The sequence below is a fragment of the Pelobates fuscus genome, chromosome 2 (assembly GCF_036172605.1).
Source record: "Pelobates fuscus isolate aPelFus1 chromosome 2, aPelFus1.pri, whole genome shotgun sequence".
NCBI classification, from domain to species: domain Eukaryota; kingdom Metazoa; phylum Chordata; class Amphibia; order Anura; family Pelobatidae; genus Pelobates; species Pelobates fuscus.
The window spans coordinates 406,055,500-406,078,408 of record NC_086318.1 but is presented as its reverse complement, the minus strand read 5'-3'; the positions used below and the strand labels follow the sequence as shown (position 1 = coordinate 406,078,408).

At 40.5% G+C, this 22,909-nt stretch overlaps 1 protein-coding gene across 1 annotated transcript in view; it reads right to left on the bottom strand.

Moving 5' to 3' along the window:
• PRKCE (protein kinase C epsilon) overlaps positions 1–22,909 on the bottom strand; it is a 385,698-nt gene that overhangs the window by 30,099 nt on the left and 332,690 nt on the right. Inside the window, exons 12-13 of the mRNA XM_063443914.1 lie at positions 6,715–6,853; positions 123–311 (exon numbers count right to left, since the gene is read on the bottom strand). Coding sequence (XP_063299984.1) covers positions 123–311; positions 6,715–6,853 — 328 coding nt within the window. The remainder of the gene's footprint in view (positions 1–122; positions 312–6,714; positions 6,854–22,909) is intronic.

The following is a 22,909-nucleotide window of genomic DNA, read 5'->3' as shown; positions in this document are numbered from 1 at the left end:
ACTGTGTCTGAACTCCCACTGGGGTGGCTGATCTGTATTAGTCAAATATGGTGGTTGTTTTTTTTTAATTGTTTTTTTTAAATTGTTTTTAAAGAAACAGGGAGAAAACGAGGAAGACTTACGGATTTCAAAATGCTGACAGCTTCTTTACTGAGCCAAACTGGGTAAAGGACATCATCATGAAGGATAGATTCGAAGAGGTCATCTTCATTGTCCGCTTCAAACGGAGGTTGTCCTGCCATCATCTCATACATCAGGACGCCAAGGGCCCACCAATCGACTGAGGGTCCATACTCTAACTCTTGCAGGATCTGTCACGAAGATAATACATTGGCATTGCATTCATTTTTTTTTATTAGTCAATCTTTATTTAATGTTTTTCAATCAATTCTAAAAAAAAAAAAAAAAAAAAAAAAAAAAAAAAAAGATGAAACAGGGTTCATTATTATCCATCATCATTTTGTTAATTATGTTCCCCATTTGTGGCAGGTCCTGTAAGCAATCCAATGCCTGCCCTTGTGAGATTAACCATTTACCTGGAAAACCCCTACTCACGGTGCTCTCCTCAGTGGAAGGTTATTTATGGCCCTGGAATGGGGCACCTGCGACAAGTGGATGGGTGGATGGTGCAAAACCAAGGGTGTGGGCCTGGACTCCCAAATATTTTTACATATGAAACCGATACGGCTGCATATACCTAAACATGCATACATTATAAGGGCACTGCTTGGGCCAATTTATAGAACATGTGCTGGATCTTGTTTGTCGTAATTGGCACGCGTTTAATGTATGCAGGTTCAGGTGAGTGCAGCCCTATTGGTTTTATATATATTATATATATACACACACACACATTTCTAGGGTGGGCCAAAATTCAGAGTAGGTTTTGAGGAGTCAATAACTTTTTTTTTTTTTAAATTAATAAACCAACTTCAAAGATATTACATACAATGAATGCTCTACATATGGAGATTTGTTTGACTAGGTACGGTAGATGACATCTGTTAAATAATCTCCATTTGCCGCCTTGCAAAGTCAGGCTCTTCTAATTGCATTGTTCATAGCATTAGTTAATATTTGAGGCTCCAGTGGTCACATTTCTGCACAGTTATTCTTCTTAAACTGCTCAATTGTACTTGTTTTTTTTCCACATACACCCGCGCCATCAGATATCCCCACAGAAAGTATCCCAGAGCTGAAAGGTCGGATGAACATGGCAGCCAATTAATCTGGGAATTTCTTGAGATTATCCACTTGCCAAACAGTTGTCTCAGTTTCGAAAAAATAATTCCACTATTTTTAGTCGTTGTTTCTTCAAGAAATTACCTATGATTAATTTTCCATGACTCAGTTATAATATGTACCTGCAACAAATAAATTGAACTAGTAACAAATAAGTTATTTACCTGTCAAATCCTACTTTGAATTTTGGCCCACACTGTGTATATACATTTATTTATGTATTTATATAGATAATACATTAAACGTGTGTTGATAAATAAAAGTAGGGGGGCGGGACTTGCCAACCGACTAGAACAGACGCCATTCCTGAAAGCTCCTCCAGATACAGCCTGAATCCATCAAATATCTCCCCAATAAAGCCCCATCCGACATTAAAAACACTCCAGCTGACCTACCTGATTGGCACCGCACCGATAGATGCCGTTTTTGTACACGGCGAAACACTCCAAGCCGCGGCGCAGGACCGCGGCCTACTACGCGCCGACGATCCAGGGCCTGGCTTTCCTATGCGGCAGCTACACACAGAGCCCGCCAGACATCGTGCCTCAAGCCACACAGAACACCCAACACTTCATGCCTGAAAGGGGACGCCAGTCCCAAAAACCGAACTCCACAGCAGAGAGCAGGGACATGCTAAGGCAGCCTGCACAGCCCAGAACACTCAGTACAGAGGACCAAGGTGCGAGTAACCAGGCGCAGAGGGAGAAAAAAACCACGCTACTCACACAGGCATGTCTCATACAATCCCTTGAGACCCCTGACGGGTCTGCCCCTACTACCAAAAATGATTTGAAAATCCCGCTTGCAGATATACATAAATTATGGGCAGCAGACCTAAAACTACTGAGAAATGACATACAAACCATCACAGACAGGGTGCAAGCCGCAGAGGAGGACATCCTTGACACCAGATCAGATATCAAAACCCTTAAAGAGACAGTGCACCAGCTCCAAGCACATCACTCACACTTCTCTTAGCAACTCACGGCCTTAGAAGACAAACAGCGCCGAAACCATATTAAAATACACGGAATCCCTGAGGAAGTTACAGCCGAGGAGCTCCCACACTATCTCCGCAGGTTACTAACCACCATATTACCCCACGCCACCGCCAAAACAATAATAATAGACGGGGTACATCGCATCAATAGCTCTGCCAAGCTGACACCTGGAGTGACAAGGGACGTTACCCTCAGATGCCTAACCTTCCAAGACAAATCCCGAATCATGACAGTCCTGAGGAACAAAACACCTTTGGCCTTTGAGGGCTCCTCCTTGTCTTTTTTTCAAGACCTCACCAAAAGCACACTACTTTGGCGCAAGTCAGTCGGAACTGTCACCTCACAACTGAGAAACGCAGACATCACTTACCGCTGGGGAGCCCCGGGGACCTTGGTAGTACCCCACAACGGAACTAATCACACCCTCACCTCTGTCGAAGAGGCACCAGCCCTCCTGAAAGCACTGGGACTGATAGGGCAGAACAGGGGACTGCAATCTGACACCAACACCGAAACCTGGGACCCAGACCACATCACTCCCTTTATCTCAAGGCACGGCAACGCGCAAGCTACTAACACCTGAACGCACCCGAGTCTAGAAATGGAGAACTGTCTACAAGAAAGTTTACTAACCCTGTTGAGATATAGTTTAAATTTGTTTTCCCTCTTACCTCTCTTCTATTCTTTTACATCTACCATGTTTGCACACTACTTTGGCGCAAGTCAGTCGGAACTGTCACCTCACAACTGAGAAACGCAGACATCACTTACCGCTGGGGAGCCCCGGGGACCTTGGTAGTACCCCACAACGGAACTAATCACACCCTCACCTCTGTCGAAGAGGCACCAGCCCTCCTGAAAGCACTGGGACTGATAGGGCAGAACAGGGGACTGCAATCTGACACCAACACCGAAACCTGGGACCCAGACCACATCACTCCCTTTATCTCAAGGCACGGCAACGCGCAAGCTACTAACACCTGAACGCACCCGAGTCTAGAAATGGAGAACTGTCTACAAGAAAGTTTACTAACCCTGTTGAGATATAGTTTAAATTTGTTTTCCCTCTTACCTCTCTTCTATTCTTTTACATCTACCATGTTTGTGTAGAATGTATAGCAACTGGAGACGACTAATCCCGAACTGGCCCATGGCTTGAAATCTCCTGACTTCTCCCCCGCCGCCCCATAGGTCAGGGGTACTTCATAGAAACAGTGGTACAACCCCCACACCGGGGGTGATATAGCACTACTGCTGTACACCTCATATACCCGATTTAAGATCACCAGACAATCCTTAGAATGAGCCCAGGGAGAACACCTACCAACCTCTGTGAGAGAAAATATGCTGACCCCACTCCAGCCCACTAGATACAGACTCCCGAGCATATTAACACCCAAAGCACGGGAACATCTGAGTGCTCTCACTCACACAGCAACCCCCATACCCAAGCCCCTCTCAGACATATCCCGAAACTTGAACCACATTGCATTATGGAGAAAAAATACAAAAGGTGCCATAACACGGCAATGCTATTGTAAAACCACTCTGTATATCTGCATCTTACAAAATTGCCATGTACCAACCATGTATTTGCTATGCACCCCCAAAATAAAGAATTAAAATAAATAAATAAATAAATAAATAAAAGTAATTAAAAAAAAATCTCAAGAACTGATTCCGGATTCTCCACCAGTGACAATCTATTCAGCCCCTAACCAATCCAAGGTCTCCAATTTAGTCCTTGTTTTAATATATGTAGTAAATGAGAAAATATTTAGAAAAAATGTGTCATCCATTGATATCTTTTCATATATTGATATATATTTTTTGAATTCTTTGTTTTTGTTGTGCATGGATGGTACATGTCAGCATTTAGTACCGTTAAGCGACAGAAATCGTTATCAACATCTTGTGAGAGAACAACACAGTGGAGCTTAGTCTGCACATTTCATATTAATTATTCAAGCTTGGGAGACACAGTGCTAGTGCTTGATTTTAGAGGGTTAACAGGATTAACAGGATAGACGTGAGGTAAAAGCACTGGTTGAATAAACTGAATTAGATTAAGGGCATTATGCCCATGAGTATTAGCATGCGAGAGCTTACAAGAGAATATAAAACAATTAAGCTAAAACAAGATGAACTAAAACAAAATATCACTGAGAGTGAAGTCATACAGAGGATTGAGATTACATTTCTGGGGTTGGTTTGACAGGACCTCCGACCCGGTGCCCTTACCCTTTGCCATGTACGGGCCGCAGCCAGGTGTCTATGGTAGGTATGGTTACGTGTTTCAGTGTGTTCTCGGGCATTACATGTACATTGGTGTATAACATACTTTTAAACAATGAGACATTATAAAGAGCCTGCTTGACAGACTGTGGAGGCTAGGTGTGTTCACTGGGTGCTGGATGTCGTTACACCTGTGTTGTGCTCGGAAGATTAGGCGGCGTGTGTTAGCCGTGTATGGACGTATGTTGTAGCGTGTTGTGGTTCATACTGGAGTAATGCAAAGAAAGAACTGTGTAACAGTGACTAACAAAAAAAAAAAAAAAAAAAAGGGAATCTGCCGTTAGTATGGCAGGGTGCAAAAGGAGAGGGGGTATGACCCCCTGATGTTTAGCCCACTCCTGTCATAGGATGGGCACTGTCCCGGCTAGTAGAAGCGTTCCAGTCCCGTGCCTCAGTGTTCCACCCGCTGCGTGCCCCGACATTTCCCATATCGCCAGTCTCATTAATCCCGTTTGGGGCTGTGGATTGACCTCGAGGACCCGTGTAGGTCGGCATGCAGTTGTGGACGATGTTGGTCTTCCGAGGTGGTGGGTTGCGTCCTGGAGGTTTTTCCGGTTGGGACCGAGGTTTAGGGTGGTTGCTGGGCGGGTTCTCCGGCTCCGGGTTTGTTTACACGGCATCCGCTTTGTCTTTAGTGGCTTTGCTGTGCCATGTCGTTGCCCATGAGTCGCTGGCTGCTCAAATATGCACGGAACGGTTGGCTTTGGCTGGGTTTCAGCCGGCTTGTGACAGCGTGCGGCTAGTGTGGCCCAGAAATTTGCGAGCGGGGAGTCTAGCTTCTCCTGCAGGGTTAGTGCCGATAAGTCGCACATGGTGTCCACCATCTTGGCCATGGCAGGTGGGTCGTCCCCAATGCATAGTGGCTGAAGCTTTACCAGTGATACTTCGTTGGAAGTTGCGGGATAACCCCCACCGGCTGGGGGGGGGGAGGCGGAGAGAGGTCGCATGCTAGTCGTCCCGGTTGAGTGCTTGATAGCAGGCTGAGGGATCGGCCGCCTCTCTCTTGTGCGCTGCCCGTAGGCCTCTTGTAGGCCTTGAAGTTCTCTCCGGGGTTACCTGCCGCTCACGGTCAGAAACTCAGCTGGTTTGAGAGCTGGGGATTTCTCCCGACACCGTGGTGTCCAGGGATCCAGGTTTTGAGTCGCAATTTTGTAATAATTGCTTGTTTAGGAGGCAGTTTGCAAGGAGCTCACAGTGTGTGCGGCCATTCAGCTCGGCTGCCAGGCTCCGCCCCCCTATAACATATATTTTTAATAGTTTGAAAAAGTAATTGTTAAAGTTTATCCAAAAATTATTTATATTAAATGTAATATTACATTTAAAACGCTTATCCATAAATATTAATTTGAGTCCTTAAAAGGATACGGTAGTGTTAGCCACCTCCCCCCAAAACAAACAAAACTTTAAAAAAAACAAAATAAAATTAATGACTTTAATTTCTCTCCAGTGCCAGGTCTCCTTCCACACTAATTTGGCTTTTTTTCCTTGGCTGATGTCATCCTGGAGACAGGACTTCAGAATGACAGTCCAATCTAATGTTTCTCATAGAGGAGCATTAGGGACTGTAAGAACATGCACAGTACGCGCAAGATGCATATGATTGATTCTGCCGTAGAGAATCAATGAGTAAAATGATTCTATATGGCAGACTGTGATGGCACTGCATATGTGTGTGATGTCATGGTATGTTAGGGTATGAGAGCCAGGTAGTGACAGTTGCAGCTATTGAAGCCACGCTCCCAAGCCTTCTAATTATTAAAATATTACATTTTGGTCAGTAGGGTGGGGGGGGGGGGGGGCGGGGAGAGTAGGACTGAAAGTAATATAACAACTTCAATTAGATTTAGTTGTTATAGTGCCTATATTTTTGGATACGTTTTTAAAATAATTTAATATATTTGGATAGGCTTTTCATTTTTTTTTTCAACATATTAAAATATCAAAAATATATAATGTAAAAAAAAATATAGCAATATCTAAAAATAAAATGTAAAAAATTTAAATGATAAAATATTTTATAAAACATTGTCACTTTTAACGTTTATCCAAATATATTAAACCATTTGAATTTTTTTTCCAGAAATATTAAATTAAGACAATAGTGGGGACTCTGCATTGCTACTTTATAACTTTATAATTCACAGAAATTATTCAGAACACAGAGAACAAAGCTTACCTCGGGAGCAATATAATCCGGTGTACCACAGAATGTTGTCGTAGTGACACCATTTAAAATGCCTTCTTTACACATCCCAAAGTCAGCTAGTTTGCAATGACCTTCTGCATCCAGAAGTATGTTGTCCAGTTTAAGGTCCCTAGAAAATAAATATAATATTAAATAAGTCTGCTTCATTTAAATCAAAGACAAAAAATAGCAAAAAAAACAAAAGAAAACCAAATATAATACTATTAGTATGGTAGACAGTCTCCTATTATAAAAGGTCATTTTCACATTCTAGTACTTTTTGAATCAGATGATTTAAAAAGTGTTTTATATAAATGCCCCTTTTACTATCATTTTTTTTCTTTCTTTCTTTCTTTTTTTTTTTATAAATGTTTATTTGGTTTTATAATGAAACAAATTACATTCTTCCCATCAGTGCACATTTATAACAGTAACATAAGTCACCTATCACGTGATAAATTGTCACAGTATAATAATTCTACTGTGTAAAATAAAAAATTAAAAAAATAGTAATAATAAGAAAAAATAATAAGAAGTAACAAAACAAAACAGAAAATAAATAATGATCAGCAACTGCAGCTGGTTGTCGATATGGCATACAAATGTATGAGCATTGTGCTGACCCATGAGTGGCTCCAATGAACTAGGGGGGAAAAAATGCATAGTAAAAGTAAAAGTTAAGTGCTAATTGTCTGAAGTGGCATGATGAGCTAATGTGGATTTCGATTCGATGTATCTTACATCTGCTGGCTTTTCCTCCATACTGGAGACAAGCATAGGACATGCACCCATGGAGAACAAGTGATAACGTGAGTATTAGAAGAGTTTCTCATATTATGTATTATCTCCTCCATCGGCCATATAGACTCTGCTTTATCTATCCATTCCTTACGGAAGGTTTTTAAAGTTGGCCAATCCTGTGCTTTCTCCAGAGTGTGAGAGATGGAGCAATAGAGGTATGTGCAAGAGGACTAACAGCCTCCAGGGGTGCATTCTCCCAACGTCTGTGGGATCTGAACTGGTAAAGTGTGGACCAAGTATAGTAATTGTGGAAGAGCATTCTTTTTTAGAATGGGTATCCTCCCTAAAAGGTTAAAATGTTGCAGGTTCCAGGTGGTTAAGTCCTTAGTCAGTGTTGCTAGTAGTGGAGGGAAGTTGAGTTAATATTGATGGGATGTTATTCCCAGGTATTTAACTACATGAGAAGTCCAGAGAAATAGAAATCTACTCTAATGCAAACTCAAGCTACCTGGCTCCTAGATAGCTGCTCCCCCATGTGGCCATAGGGGGGCACTATCCTGGGAGAAAATTATTACACTTCATTCCCACCTTGGTCACAGAGAGCAGTGCAGGTAAATGGGGCAGTGAGAATGAGGCTCAGTTTTGCACAGAACATGGGGTTATTGAAACAGTTGCTAGTCAGTGTGCACTCTGTATGGGGCAGTGTGTGTGTGTTTGTATGGCTCAGTCTGTGTGTGTTTATATAGATGTGTTTGTATGGGGCAGTCTGTGTGTGTGTTTATGGTTCAGTGTTTGTGTGTGTGTGTCGAAAAGTATTTACCTGGCAACAGGCCAAACGCCCCCTCAAGCTACTCATTGCTTATATGATGTTATCAAACACTTCCTCACATTTGAGACCACAGTTGGGTACCCACTACTAAGTATTAGGCGTAGGACTAGCAATTAATTCATATTTTGTACTTATTCTCCTCCCCCCCCTCCCCCCATCCAGTTCTAAACCATAAAAACCACAATGAAGATGTTTATTATTTAAACACTATTTATTTTGGGTTTCCAAATGAGAACTCTAATGATTATTTTACTGACCCATTTAAAAGAGTGGCCAACCTTTCAATTAAATCTAATCTCTTAAATCCAAGTTCAGTTCTGGGAATAGATATTGCATATTGGCTCTCAGTACTTCCCAATTACAGTTTCCATTGCATGACCTGCTTTTCTTTTGGAAACATAAATTGAAATAATTCTATCATACACCACGTTATCCATGTACTATCACAAGCAACATACATTTATGTTATACAAACATAGGTATTTATTCATTAAATCTGCTCCTATTTGGATAAAAACACTTTTCCAATTACCGTAGTTATTCCTGTTGTCTAAAGTGCACATTATTTTCCTCATTCTATTTAGATTAAGGCATTTTTCTAGCATTTACTTTGCAGGGCATATGGACTCCTTTAGATAAGATCCATTGCATACTAACAATGTCACGTGTATACTTAAGATCTACTTAGAGATGTGGCTACAGACCTAAAGGTCACATGTAATTGCCGCTTCCTTTCTGGGCAGCATGTGGACTGCATACTCTTAAATAGCAAGATAAATAACTTGGCCTAACAGGAAGTATGAGCATCGTAGAGAAATTCCTCCACTTAGTTCTGGTAACTATCAATTGTCCAACTGAATTACAATGCATCACCCGATAGAGTTAAATGGGTTTCAGACCAAGGCAATCCATGGGGCAAATAGAATGAAATAGGCCCAACCACTTATTTAAATCTGGGGCCATTCTATGTCTGATTGGTGCTGGTGCATCACTACAGAATCACACTAGGATCCTAATATATTAAGAATCAAACGAACATTTAAACAGAAACAACATGCGTTGGACAATCTGAGATCTATGTAATATTTGTTACCTTTTTTTTTTTTATTAAACAATTTAAAATTAAGCACGGCTTAAATTATAGTATACATTCCAATTTCAAGACCAATATAGATTCCTGCCCCCACCCCCCTCAAAGTACCTATTTCTATTTTTTCCCCCCACAAATTGTTTCTCTTTAGATTTCTATTTCATCCTGAAGAAACCCATCAGAATCGTACCTACATGCTTTAATGTTTCTTAATAGTCTTTGCATAGAGCTTCCCACCCTTCCTATTCCCTGACGGCAATAAGGAGAAAGCCTTAGGAGTGTTTGCCGCACTGGTGGGAGAGGATAAGGCCACCCAAAATCTGGTGGCTAAGATGGTCTGTCAGGAAGTATGCAGTGGCACCAGTCTCCCAAGCTGGAGATTAATGAACTTCCAGACATGAAGCCTCCAGTACAAACCCGACCCAATTAACGGCATTGCTGTAAAGAGTAGAAAGGCTAATCAGTAATATCCCAAGAGTGATATATTAGTTATATATATTATATATGATCCATATTAATTCATTGACCTTCAAATAAAACTTATAAATAATCGAAGCCAGGGCTGGATTTCCCTGAGTGGGCACCTGTCTACAGGCACTGATCCTATATGGGGTACGTGTTTTCAGCACTTACTTTTTGAGCTTAGGTGGACTGTTTGATAAGGAGAGATCAGTACCAGGAGCCTTAGCCAGTGCCCCCTATAGTCCAGTCAGACTTCTATATTCGTTACTAGAGTAGCAGGAACAGTTACAGAGTGTGTAAGTGCTGTCCCAACTCCTCCAGTGTGTGTGTGTGAGGCTAGGCAGGAAGTAGAATGGATCACTTCCCATCTGTCCACCAACAAGCTCTCACACAGGAAATGCCTTGCAGGAGGACCAGGGACAGCACTGAGTGATGTTCAGGGCTGGATTTACCTATCAGGTGACTGTAGGCAAGATTTCTAATAAAAAAAAATGGCTTCCCTTTAGCCTCAGAAAGGCAAATAAAGTGAGTTTAATACATTTATTAACTGGACATTTCAGGCATAAAAATATCTATAAAACATACATTACATTTTGATATGTATACATGTATGTGAATATTTCTACTTGCTATGTATTGTGTTTGAATCTGTGAGTATAGTGAGCGTACGCAGTGCAAATGTGTAAATGCAAGGTTAAAAAGGTTACATTTAGCATTGCGGTACATGGGGTATTTGGGGTTTAAGAGTAGTTAAATCTATGATAAAGGTAAAGGGTTTAGTTTAAGGTTTTGACTATTTAAATGTGGAACCCAGGAAATAGTTTGTTTAGATTTTGAGAGGGGTTTAATTTAGGAATAAGAAAAGAGGTGTTTAGGGTAACGGTATGTGGAGATTGAAGGGTTATTTGCAACGTACTCACGCTCCTATGATTGATAACAGATTTGCATGAGCTGTTATACAGAGTGCATCACTCAGTTCTGTCCCTGCTTACCTGTAATGTACTTCCTGTGTCAGAGGCTTCTTAGTGGGCAAATAGGAAGTGAACCCTTCCCACGAAATGTCCATCTCTTGGACAAACGCTGCCCCACAATAGTGGACTGTGAGTAAACGGATAGCAGCATCACATATAATAAGTGGAACTGCAGCTGGTGGCTGACCTACATATCTCATAACCGCCCTAAACACCATAATGAGAGGTCCACAATTGATGGATCACTTCCTTGTCTGAGAAGTAGCCGTGGACTGCTCTTTTCAGCTTGGTGGCAACAAAAACGTTCAAGGTGAGAAATCTTTTTTAAACTTTAATGTTTGCACATTTGTTAACGCATTACCTCTATATGGGATGGGGTCACACCAAGCCCTTTAACCAAAATACAGAATAATTTAATGGAAACAGATGTGTGTTCAGAAGGGCTGCTGGTATTGAGATATTCCATTTTCATAAAAACGCCTTCGTATCAGGCATTCTTTGAAAAGATTTATCGTTGCATCCTATTTTTAGCTATAAATAATGTGATCTAAACACACCTGCATATGGAAGTCTAGCTTTTATAAAGACTATTGTCCTGAAAAAGACATACATTGATGACATTATCATTCCTAAACTTAATCTGAAAGCTGTTTTTCTGATAGTTATCACTATAAAGGTATTTTCTCTATATTGTGCAACGTGTTTTTCTCACCCTAACATGTGTCAATGAAGAATAAGCACAGAACAGATCATCTCACTGTATCCACAACAAATATGTGGGTAGCGGAGTAAAGGCCCGTATACCACAATCATATCAGGTCTCCTCCATCAGTTAAATACAAAACAGATTGTCTTGAAATTTTAGATAAAAATAGAAGATTCCTCAAGTTTACTGCGCCTGCAAAACTTAGCATGTGACAAAGGAAAGTATACAACGACAATTTGCAATTTACAATTTGTGTTATAAAAGAACCAAAACAAATAATTGTCCCTTGCTAACCTGGGTAAGATATCCAAGCAGCTTACACATGAAATTTGGTAATATGTCTTGGAATTGTATATTGGATAGTAAGACTTTATGATAGGAAGTAAGACTTTATGATAGGGGTTTCAGACTATGCCACAAAACAGATACAGTAAGAAATTAGCAGCAACATACTCAGCAGGACACTTTCTACCGAATGGAATGACTATTTACAAGAAACTTTTTTTAGTTAAAGTTGCCAACCTGTTTAACATCAAAGTAACCATTAAAAGCAAATGATTTCAGATGTAAGAAAATCATGAAGTTATAGGAACGCTATGACTTAGCCCAACATACTCGCTGGGACTTCCATCTCTTCGTACGTTCGACTGGATTAACTTGAACGAGACCGATCGCAAGCCCCGATTCTCTGGAACTGTTTTGGGCATGGGACCATGCGTGAAGTCGGTCAAACTATGACTTCCATGAAATTCCTGAAACCTCAGAACCGATCTGGGTGATTTTTGGATATGTTGGTCACCCAGATTGTGGCTATCAGGGGGTGTAACTTTTGTGGGGGGTTTGTGTGTTTAAATGTATTTTAAGGGTTTTGTAAAAATGTATGTTTTCTGTGCCTGGAAATAATCGAGTTTACTACAGTGGGGGACTCAATTATCTCCCAGGCACAGTGGAGGGATTATCTTATTACGTATGGGAGTGTCCTGGATCTGAGAACCAATGTAATTGTGTATTTGTTTCTACTGTGATTTATTCTCAGGTCCAGGGGGGAGTGCACCTTGCATGGGGAGCTGCAAATAAGGCCAGCTATGGCTACCATTAAATGAGTTCCTTCTTACCCTCAACATAGAGTCTCATCTTATGTGTGGGGGAAATGGCTGTATCTACCCTGGGGATTGCTATATCAATATACTGCCCTGGCACTTGCTCTTTTAAGAGCATACTGCTACACCCTCTTGGAGGAGTAGTCTACCTACTGGAAGCTGGATCCTGGTCTTGGATCCAGAGTGGGTGGAACACAGCAAGACCAGAACCAATCTGTAACACTGGAAGTGGGGACTACTGTGCTCATGGTGTCTGGTGGAGTGCTTGGAGTACTCGGTGAGCACTAGCAGCAACAATTGGCGGAGACGGTCCTGCACATTTACATTGCAGGACTAAGTGGGGCAGGGACATTGCACCCAGACCACTTCAATGAGCTGAAGTGGTCTGGGTGACTACAGTGTCCCTTTAACGGTAGGGCTGGTGCCCCACCAGGTGACTGTTGGAAGTGTGTGCTAGGGAACAGAACTTTACTGCACACCCTTCTATCACTTGGGTACCATGACAGCATCATACTGAATACATGGCTGGGCAGCATGTACTTGTTTCTGGGTGAGATTTAATTGATATCCCGGAGAACATCACCAGCACACTGTTCATGGGTAGAGAGGACATAACATAAGGTGGTGATACTACATCATGACATTCCCACCTCTCTGTCAGTGTAGGGGTCAGTTTTTCTCTGGTGTCAAGCATTAGGTCTTTCTATAACTTAGCAATCCCCCAAAGTTAGGTAAAATCACATTGGATTTCTCTTGATGTCTATCATTACAAAGAATTCTAGAAACATTAAGTAATCTCCCAATGTGTAAATCAATTATTTGTTATTATTTTTACAATACTGGCATGGCAGACACTTTGCCACCTAGGCAAGCCTTGGTCAACGCACCCTTCTTTAACAAGAACCACCACAAGGCACAGACAAAACAGAAGAGTGTGAATATATAAGTGAACATTAAACACTATTGGTCAGCTTCATTTCTACGACACAAAAAGGTACGGGCATCACTGGCGAGACTGTCTCCTAAAAGTGATGCAAGGTGGTACCATAGAAAAAAAAAAAAAGAGAGAGAGATCAGTGACCATCGTCAAAATAAATTCCAGAATGACCTGTGCCATCAATACGAGAACCCAGAGGAACAGTGTGGAAATTGACACTTTCTTTAACATTGGAGCAGAAATCTGTAGCACGCCAGTAAATATTTATCTTTACAAACTGTAGCTGTCTCTAAAATAACTACCTTAATAAAAATTGAAGAAACTAAACACATAAATCAGCTCAATGTACATGCGTAAAAACAAATATATACATAGTATGGGAAGGAATTGCACAGTTCCCGTTTACTTGAAATTATGTCTCCATATTGAAGCTTTCATTAGTGCCTAATGTTGTGCCTTGTTTTGCTTGGCATGACTAACGTTGGCATCCTGGCAATCGCTTTTAACTTTTGTGTGCCTAGTAAATGAAAAAATGATGAGACATATTTGCCTCTTTAATTGAGATGAAATGCAACACTCTACCTTCACACGACGCAGGTGGATAGTGTATTTACCAAGGACACCTGGAGGGATAATCAATCAAGCTGAAGACTATGAGCCTTTTCACTCAATTAAAAATTAGAGATGGTAATGAAACAAGATCAGTTCAATGGATATCCATCAACTGTAGTAATAATATTTTGTGAACAGGCTTCTATTTGTGTTATATTGATGAATAATTAGAAAAGGTTTATTTACAGTCTTTAGCATGTTTAATATCAGCATTGGATCTTCTGTGCCCTAAAGGTCTTTCCAGCTCCAAATACATCACTCACCCCTGTGTCACGTTATTATTATTTATTTCTATATTTATTTAAAGTGTTTGGATTTGTTTTGCAGGATTTCCTAATATATCATCCTTTGAGTTCTACTGACTAGCACTGGTTACCACGTGATTTCTGACTCTGTTCTAGAACCTTCGATCCACAATTTGCTTATGCTTCAGCTCAAAAGACATCTATTCTTTTTACCCAGGAATACAAAGTCGGGACCATCTGGATCTGCCTAAACATCCAGCACTATTTAAAGACATCAGAGGATTCAATACTGAGAGTTCTGATCAATAAATGAGAAAAGCTATTGTCAGACTCTGCTAACTGATTTGATCAGTAGCCTTTCCATTGAGTAGATTAAAGGAAAGCCATCTGACATCATAATAAACACGTTCAACTACCAAGATTATTTATTAATTCTGAGGGTATAAAAGAAACACGGCTAAAGCTTGAAAGTAAATGTGATTACAATTGTTGAATACATGTTCATATGGATTTAGTTGGATCTTCGAGATAAAGATAACTAATTACTAGTGTTTGACAATGGGAAAAAAAGGCACAGCAATGGGTCAATTAAGAGTGGGATAGTTATTAGGATTGGATAAATGAATATAGCAGCCCATCAAAGGGAATGTTCATGCTCTTCAAGATTGTTTTTTACTTTAAAGGACCACTATAGGCACCCACACCACTTCAGCTCTATGAAGTGGTCTGGGTGCCAGGTCCCCCTAGTTTTAACCCAGCAGCTGTAAACATAGCAGTTTCAGAGAAACTGCTATGCTTACATTGAGGGTTAATCTAGCCTCTAGTGGCTGTGTCCCTGACAGCCACTAGAGACGCTTCTGCGATCCTCAATGCGAAAATCGCATCGAGGACACGCTGACGTCCATAGGAAAGCATTGAGTAAATAAAAATAAATTACCAAAAGAAACAACAAATGTGTAAGACTGACTAATTTTAAAGAGCTATCGTGGTAATATTGTACTGGTTTATCTTATGGCTTTACAAGGAAGAGAAATAATACATTGACTCTAATACAAACATTGTTTGAAATGCGCTGTATTTCCTGGATATATCTGTAGTCCCAAGTGGTGTTGATGCAAAAATTATAGGATGAAGGCAGAAAAATAAGGTAAATATGATACACCAACAAAAAAATGCAAACTAAAAAAATACAAATGCAAACTAAAAAAAAAACAAAAAAACATGAAAAAATATATAGTTAATGGAATGGAATACATCAGATTTCAAATAAACAGGACTTACCCTGATTATGTCAGTCATTGATAATGTTGGAGGTAGTCCATAAAATGTTGCCCAATAACCTACCGATTTTAATACTATGTTGACTCATGGTCTTGGAGACCACGAGTTTTTATGTTTATAATACTCCTATCTCCTATATTTTAAATTGATTAATCCTAGTCTGAGGTCTCCAGAATACTGTAACGTTTAAATCCGACCCTATTTACTGAAAACGGGTTAAGTATGTACGTGCCTTGAAGAGCATATGCTTACAACTGTAGCCCACCTAGTATTATGTTCAGAGTTTATGCTGGTCATTTGAGTACCTTATCAGGCTTGAACCTACATGATACCTTATCCCACACGGTTACAGCTCAAATATTACAAGTATGAAAAGAAAATAATACGTTAACTTAGCATTGCAAAATAATAACACGTTTTTCTTTTCAGAAGCTCCAATGAACTATGAATCAGAAAGGACCTTCTGTGTGTTTTCTTAATCCACTTAAACAAAATAATTTGAAAAAAATTATATTAGACGAAAACACTGGGTTAAGGAAGGTGCCAATGTCATTTAGTGTTTTCTAGTCAGATCAAGTCTTAATGGTTGAATGCTTGAAAAATGTCAACACGCTGTTTATGATGTAATATTCCCTCAGGCAGATCATACAGTTTAGAAGTTCATCTAAGTTAAATATTCTACTTTGACATTCAGGTGTAAACTTTGCTTTGTACCTGATCTTTAATATGTTACATAAGTATCAGGGTAAGTACATTTTATTTGTAATTATAACTGAAATGTTCTTGATAAGAAAATGTTGGCTCATGAGCATCAGGTCAAAAATAGACCAACTGGTGCAAAAAAAGTAAAATTTAGATCAATCCGCATAATAGATCTCTTGCGCGGTTTTATTCAGACTCTTAGAACTTGGGTAAATCAGATTTATTTTTGCTGGGAAAGGGATGGACACATAATCCTGTATACCCTTGGCCCAGTAGGCAGTGCTAGTATTTCCTAACATGCACAATCATATATCACCTGAGTAAATAACATCAGTATATAAATCATGGTCTTGCTGGTCACTGGGATACTATAGACATCAAAAACAAAAAGCTTAATGAAGCAGTTTGGGTGTAAAGATCATGCCCCTGCAGTCTCAACGCTCAGTTATCTGCAATGTAGGAGTTAAATCACTTTTGTTTCTGTTTATGCAGCCCTAGCCACCCTTTGACGTGACCCACACAGTACTCAGGTGTTAACTTGCTTTAGACGTTTTTATATTCTCTGTAAATGTAACTTGAATCACACAGAAGAAGCTCCTACATGCTAACATAGCAGGAGATAAGGAACTCTAGATTACACAGACTGTGCAATAAAGGAACCTAGAATATCTAGGTTTCTTTTCAGGGCGTATTTAGGAAATCTGTGCAAGTCACATGCAGGGTAGGTGTGACTAGAGCTGTATAAACAAAGTGATTTAACTCTTAAATAGTAGAGAATTGAGCAGCGAGACTGCATGGGGAATGATCTATACACCAAAACTGCTTCCTTCAGCTAAAATTGTTTTGGTGCCTATAGTGTCCCTTTAAGTTCCATAAGAAAGACTTTAGGAATCATGAGATGTGACAACAGAATGGGCAATGAAGCTGGGAAGAAGAAGCCCAAAGGCAGGCTGTGGATTTTCAGCTTTTTTCAGCTTTTAGCCACACTTTTGGAAAATTGTCGATACTCCGTATTGAGGCATAGAAGACATAGCACCTAGTATTACTGAAATACGTATATCCTCTGGAATACTACCCAGTGAATACAATATGGATTCTGTGATTCACAGGCCATGTGTACACCTTCCATTATGTTTTCCTAAACTTAACCTCACAGCTAAGACCGTTCCTGGCATAATCCTTGCACTACATCTATATTCATCTGCTCCCTAAGTGCTGAACGAGGCTAATTCCTGCACCTGTACTGTACCCTCTTCATATTTGTTGAAAATAATAAAGAAAAGTGGGTTTGGTAATATTACGTAAAACAGCTATTCTGCAAGGAGCTTTGTAACTGTAACTTTAAAATAAAGTGTTTTATCCTTCTAAACGAATTCATTTTAGGGATACATTTACCGTAATCTTCTGCTATGAATAATACTTTGTATATGCTTGCATAATGAAAGAAGAAAGCATTTTCTGAAAAAACAGAAATCCGGTTATGCAACTAAATTAACACGGCTCTCTCTTCTAATCATGAAGGTGGCTTTAAAATACTTGGAATGAGGCAGGAAATTCTATTGTGCCAGCTAGAATAATATAAATTATGTCTGTGGAGCAGGATGTCTTTCTACAAACAAGGAGATGGGTTTTCCCTTTCAAGTAATGTGACATTTAAATATATTTTCTGCAACACGATGACATAACAATGTTACATGCAGGAGAGAGGCGTCCATTTATAGCAATTTTGGAACATTGGAGAAGTTTAATGAAATGTATTGGGTGTCTTTGAGAAGATTGGCAATGAAAGAAATGCTGTATTGGCAGAAAGGTAAAACTACATCCAATTCAGTGTTCTCTGCAGTTCAGTACCTCACGGTGGAAACGAAGGATTAAACAAAATGCATCCTTGTCATCTTAAAGGGAAAACGTCACATGTCTGGTATTTGGACTATTGAATAAAATTGAAAATCATCTATAACATTCGTTAAACTTATCATGAGATGCTCAGATGTATTTTAAATGTATATATATATATATTTTTAAAATAGCAAATGACATCATAAGCCAGTTCAGTCCAGGCACAGCCAAGGCACACATTGCAAATGAGGACATGGAATTAAAACATTGTTTCATTTCTGCTCTTCTCTGTGCTGACTGGCAGGTGCAAAGGACAGAAATTATAACAATGATTGACAGGGAATTAAGATGGAGGCACCCAGATACAGGAGAAAGAGGCGTGGATTTCTGCATTCATTATTTTTTCTACACCTCACAAAGATGGTGCTTTTTAGGTTTTATATTGAATAATTTTTTTGTAATTCTGATTTTATAAAAAAAAAAAAAAATGCACACTCTGACCAGAATGTTTAAATGACAACGTTCACATCAGAACAGTTTTTGGGGTTTTTTATTATGTAATTTCCTTTTTATCAAGTTTTGAAAGGATTTTTTTTTTTTTAAAAATGAAGCATAAATAATAATTAAGAAAAACTCATCCCTTCCTTTAGAATAGGACAGGATCCTTCCGCCATATACATGCACCTTAGGTCAGACAGTGTTTGAAAACCGACAGGTAGTCTCTATGGTCTTCCCTGCTTCAATGCAGTAAGTGAAGCAGGGAAGATCATAGAGACTGTCTGTTTTCTTACACTCTCTACCCAAGGTGTATGTATATGGCTAAAAGATTCTGTCCTATACTAAAGGTAGGGATGGGTTTTTCACATTCTCTACTTATACTTCATTATAAAAAATATATTTTCTTCCAAAACTTGATGGAAATATTATTTTATTTAAAAAAAAGTTTTGAGGTGACAGTTGTCTTTTAAGCTTTTTTTTCGCACCTCTGCCCATTGACTCCATGTGATTTTCCACTGAATTTCAAATGCTGACTTCCTTTATAATATTGGTATTTTTTGACTATATAGCTATTCATCATTTAACAATGATGGAGTTTGCATGCTGGAGGTGTGTGGCAATGCTGGAGAGGTGGCAAATATTTTATAAATGTCTATTTAAGCAATGTCATTCATCAACTATAAAACTATGTATTCATTGCTTGAGGAGATATTATAATTTAAATTTAATTTGTTGTGACAGATTCACTTTAAAAAGATGGGATCTTGGCAGGCTACAATCATATTAATGAATATAATAAATACTAGTAAATTAAAATGATAATTGTAGTTAAAAGAAAAATAACTTTAATCGAGAAGAGCCACCTCAGCTTTTTATAGATGTTATGCTGCCAAGAGTCATTGGGTGTAGTCCTACTGGTTTCTGTCAAACCATTGTCAAGAAGCTTGAGAAAGAAAATAGACCTCAGCCAACACATTAGGTGCCCCATCTGCTTATTCATATTCTCATTGCAGCCACTATGGCTCTTCAACGTCACGAAGTCTCCTATAGTTCCATATATTAAGGAAGTTATTAACCAATAGTTTGAAAATATTGGATGTGAAACTGTGCTTAGGTTAATGACCCATACACTTATCCCATTCAAATCTAAGAAGGTTATCAAAGAAAAAGTCATCAGACAGAAGTACAACTTTAATTTTTGACCCCACCTGACCAAAATGTTATGTATACATTGTGATATTTTGTACCATATTATTCTACATTTGATTTATTAATAATTTACTACTTCCAGATAATTATTTATTACATTATACCACGGTTTGTTTGTTGTATCAATATTTTACTTATCTCATATAGAATGTTCATTTTATTGTAAAATTGTAAAACTTTCAATAAAAACTATTTGAAAAAGGACTGCCCCATAGGCTGCTGCTTAAAATATGAAGAAGTATCCCTTCTGCCTTGTCTGTACAAATCCATACAACCTTGGATAGCAAAGATAGGCTGTAAGAGCTGGGCTATCCTGTCCCCAGTTATTGCAGTCTAGGATTGCTGTCAATGATTAAACATTATTTGACCGATATAGGTACATTCCCACCTAACATTTGATATCCATCAAGTCATGAGTACCCTGGCACTCTACCAAAGTAACTAGTCAAGCTGTTTAAGAATTGACAATTTACCTAGGTCCCCCTGATTACCTGCAGCCAGAGCAATGTTTCCAGATTCCTGCAAGGAGAATCCAGTTAGCTCCATTGAGTTAAGCAGATCCACACAGGGCCATTGTCAGGGACCAGGAACCAGACAGAGACAGAAGTAGATGCAAACACACCTTTATTAATAAATAACAAATAATAAACAAAAGCAAAGTCCAGGAATCAAGCAGGGGTCAGTCACCAGAGCGGGTAGTCAGACAAGCCAGGATCAGGAGCACGGAGAGCAGCGGAGTCAGGAACAAGGCCGGAGTCAGGAACCAGGAGCAAACAGGAAACACAGGAACAAGGAGACTTCTGGGGAACAGGAAACCACGCAAGGGCAAGGAGGTTCTGGGCTTAGCTGCTTAAATAGGCAGAACTGATTAGCAGCAGGGTTGATTACTACTCACAGGTGAGTAACCGTGGCAACAAGCAGAAGGAGCTCATAGTGATTGCAGCTGAAACTCAATCACTGAAACAGAAAAGGGTTGCTGTTTAAAACAGCAAAGAAACCCTGACAGTACCTCCCCCTCAACGACTCCCCCCATCTCTGTTGGTGGGTCCGGGCTTCATGGGGAAGCGGGCGTGATAGGAACGAAGGAGGGATGGTGCATGGACATCAGAGGCTGGAACCCAGGAGCGTTCCTCTGGACCGTATACTTTCCAGTACACCAAGTATTGGATCTGTCCTCTGAAGACCCGTGAGTCAATGATGCTGCGTATTTCATATTCCTCATGATTGTCAATCAAGACAGGACGTGGACGTGGCACTGAGGTGGTGTAACGATTACAAACCAATGGTTTCAAGAGGGAAACATGGAAAACATTTGAGATGCGCATGTTAGCAGGAAGGTCAAGTGCGTAAGCTACAGGGTTGACCCTTCGAAGTATACGAAATGGCCCAACGTATCGGGGTGCCAGTTTTTGTGAGGGAACACGGAGGCACGGAGGCGTAGGTTGCTGGAAGACAGCCAGACCCTCTCTCCGACCTGATAGGTAGGTGCAGGAAGGCGTCTGCGGTCGGCCTGGAGTTTGTAGTTCTGCATTGCGCGTTGCAAAGAATTCTGAACCTGCACCCAAGTGGAACGGAGTTCCCTGAGATGTTCCTCCAATGCCGGTATCCCCTGTGGCAAGAACGTATCAGGTAACATGGACGGTTGAAACCCATAGTTTGCCAGGAATGGGGATAGCCGGGAGGAGGCATTAATCGCACTATTGTGGGCAAACTCCGCCCAGGGTAGCAGATCAGACCAGTTGTTCTGGTGGTCAGAAATGTAGCAACGCAGAAACTGTTCCAGTGTTTGGTTAGCTCGTTCCGCTGCACCATTGGATTGCGGGTGGTAGGCCGAGGAGAAGGAAAGCTGAATTCCCATTTGCGTACAAAAAGCTCAAAATCTGGACACGAACTGGCTACCCCTATCTGAGACTATCACTTTGGGTAACCCATGCAGACGAAAGATCTCCCGAGCAAAAATTGTTGCAAGTTCCTGGGAAGTTGGTAGTTTTTTCAAGGGAATGCAATGCGACATCTTCGAGAATCGGTCAACAACCATGAGAACGACTGTATTGCCACGGGAGACCGGAAGATCTACGATAAAATCCATGGACAAGTGGGTCCAGGGTCGTTCACCATTAGGTATGGTTTGCAGGAGACCCACTGGAGGGCGTCGTGGGGTTTTATTTTGAGCGCACACAGGACAGGCAGCTACAAAAGCGGTGACATCCGAACGGAGACTAGGCCACCAAAATTGCCGGGAGACGGACCAGATGAACTGGTTTTTGCCTGGATGTCCAGCTGCTTTGGGGTCGTGGTATGTACTCAATAGTTTCGTACGGAGGTTAATAGGTACAAAACAACGGCCATTAGGTTTCTCTGGAGGAGCATTACTTTGTGCAGCCAGAATCTCCTCGCCTAGGGGTGAGGTGAGGTTAGTACGGATGGTTGCCAGTATATGGTCCGGAGGAATCACAGGAGTAGGGGTTATCTCCTCTCTAGATGGAGGGGAGAACTGTCGAGACAAGGCATCAGCCCGAATGTTTTTAGTACCGGGCAAGTAAGAAACCACATAATTGAATCTTGATAGGAAGAGAGCCCATCTAGCTTGCCGGGGGGAAAGTCGCTTAGCTTCAGAAAGATATGTTAGATTCTTGTGGTCTGTGAGTATGAGGATTGGCACTGAAGTACCCTCAAGAAGGTGCCTCCATTCTTTGAGAGCTAAAATTATGGCTAGAAGTTCTCTATCACCAATCTGGTAATTGCATTCCGCCGGGTTCAATTTCCTCGAGAAATACCCGCACGGATGCCTGGAGCTCTCTGGGTTAGGACGTTGAGACAGGAGGGCGCCTACTCCTGTCTCAGACGCATCGACCTCAAGAATGAATGGTAAGGCAGGGTTAGGGTGTGCCAGTAAAGGAGCAGCAGCAAAGGCGACTTTGAGAGACTCAAAGGCAGTAATGGCTTCCTGTGACCAATGCTGTG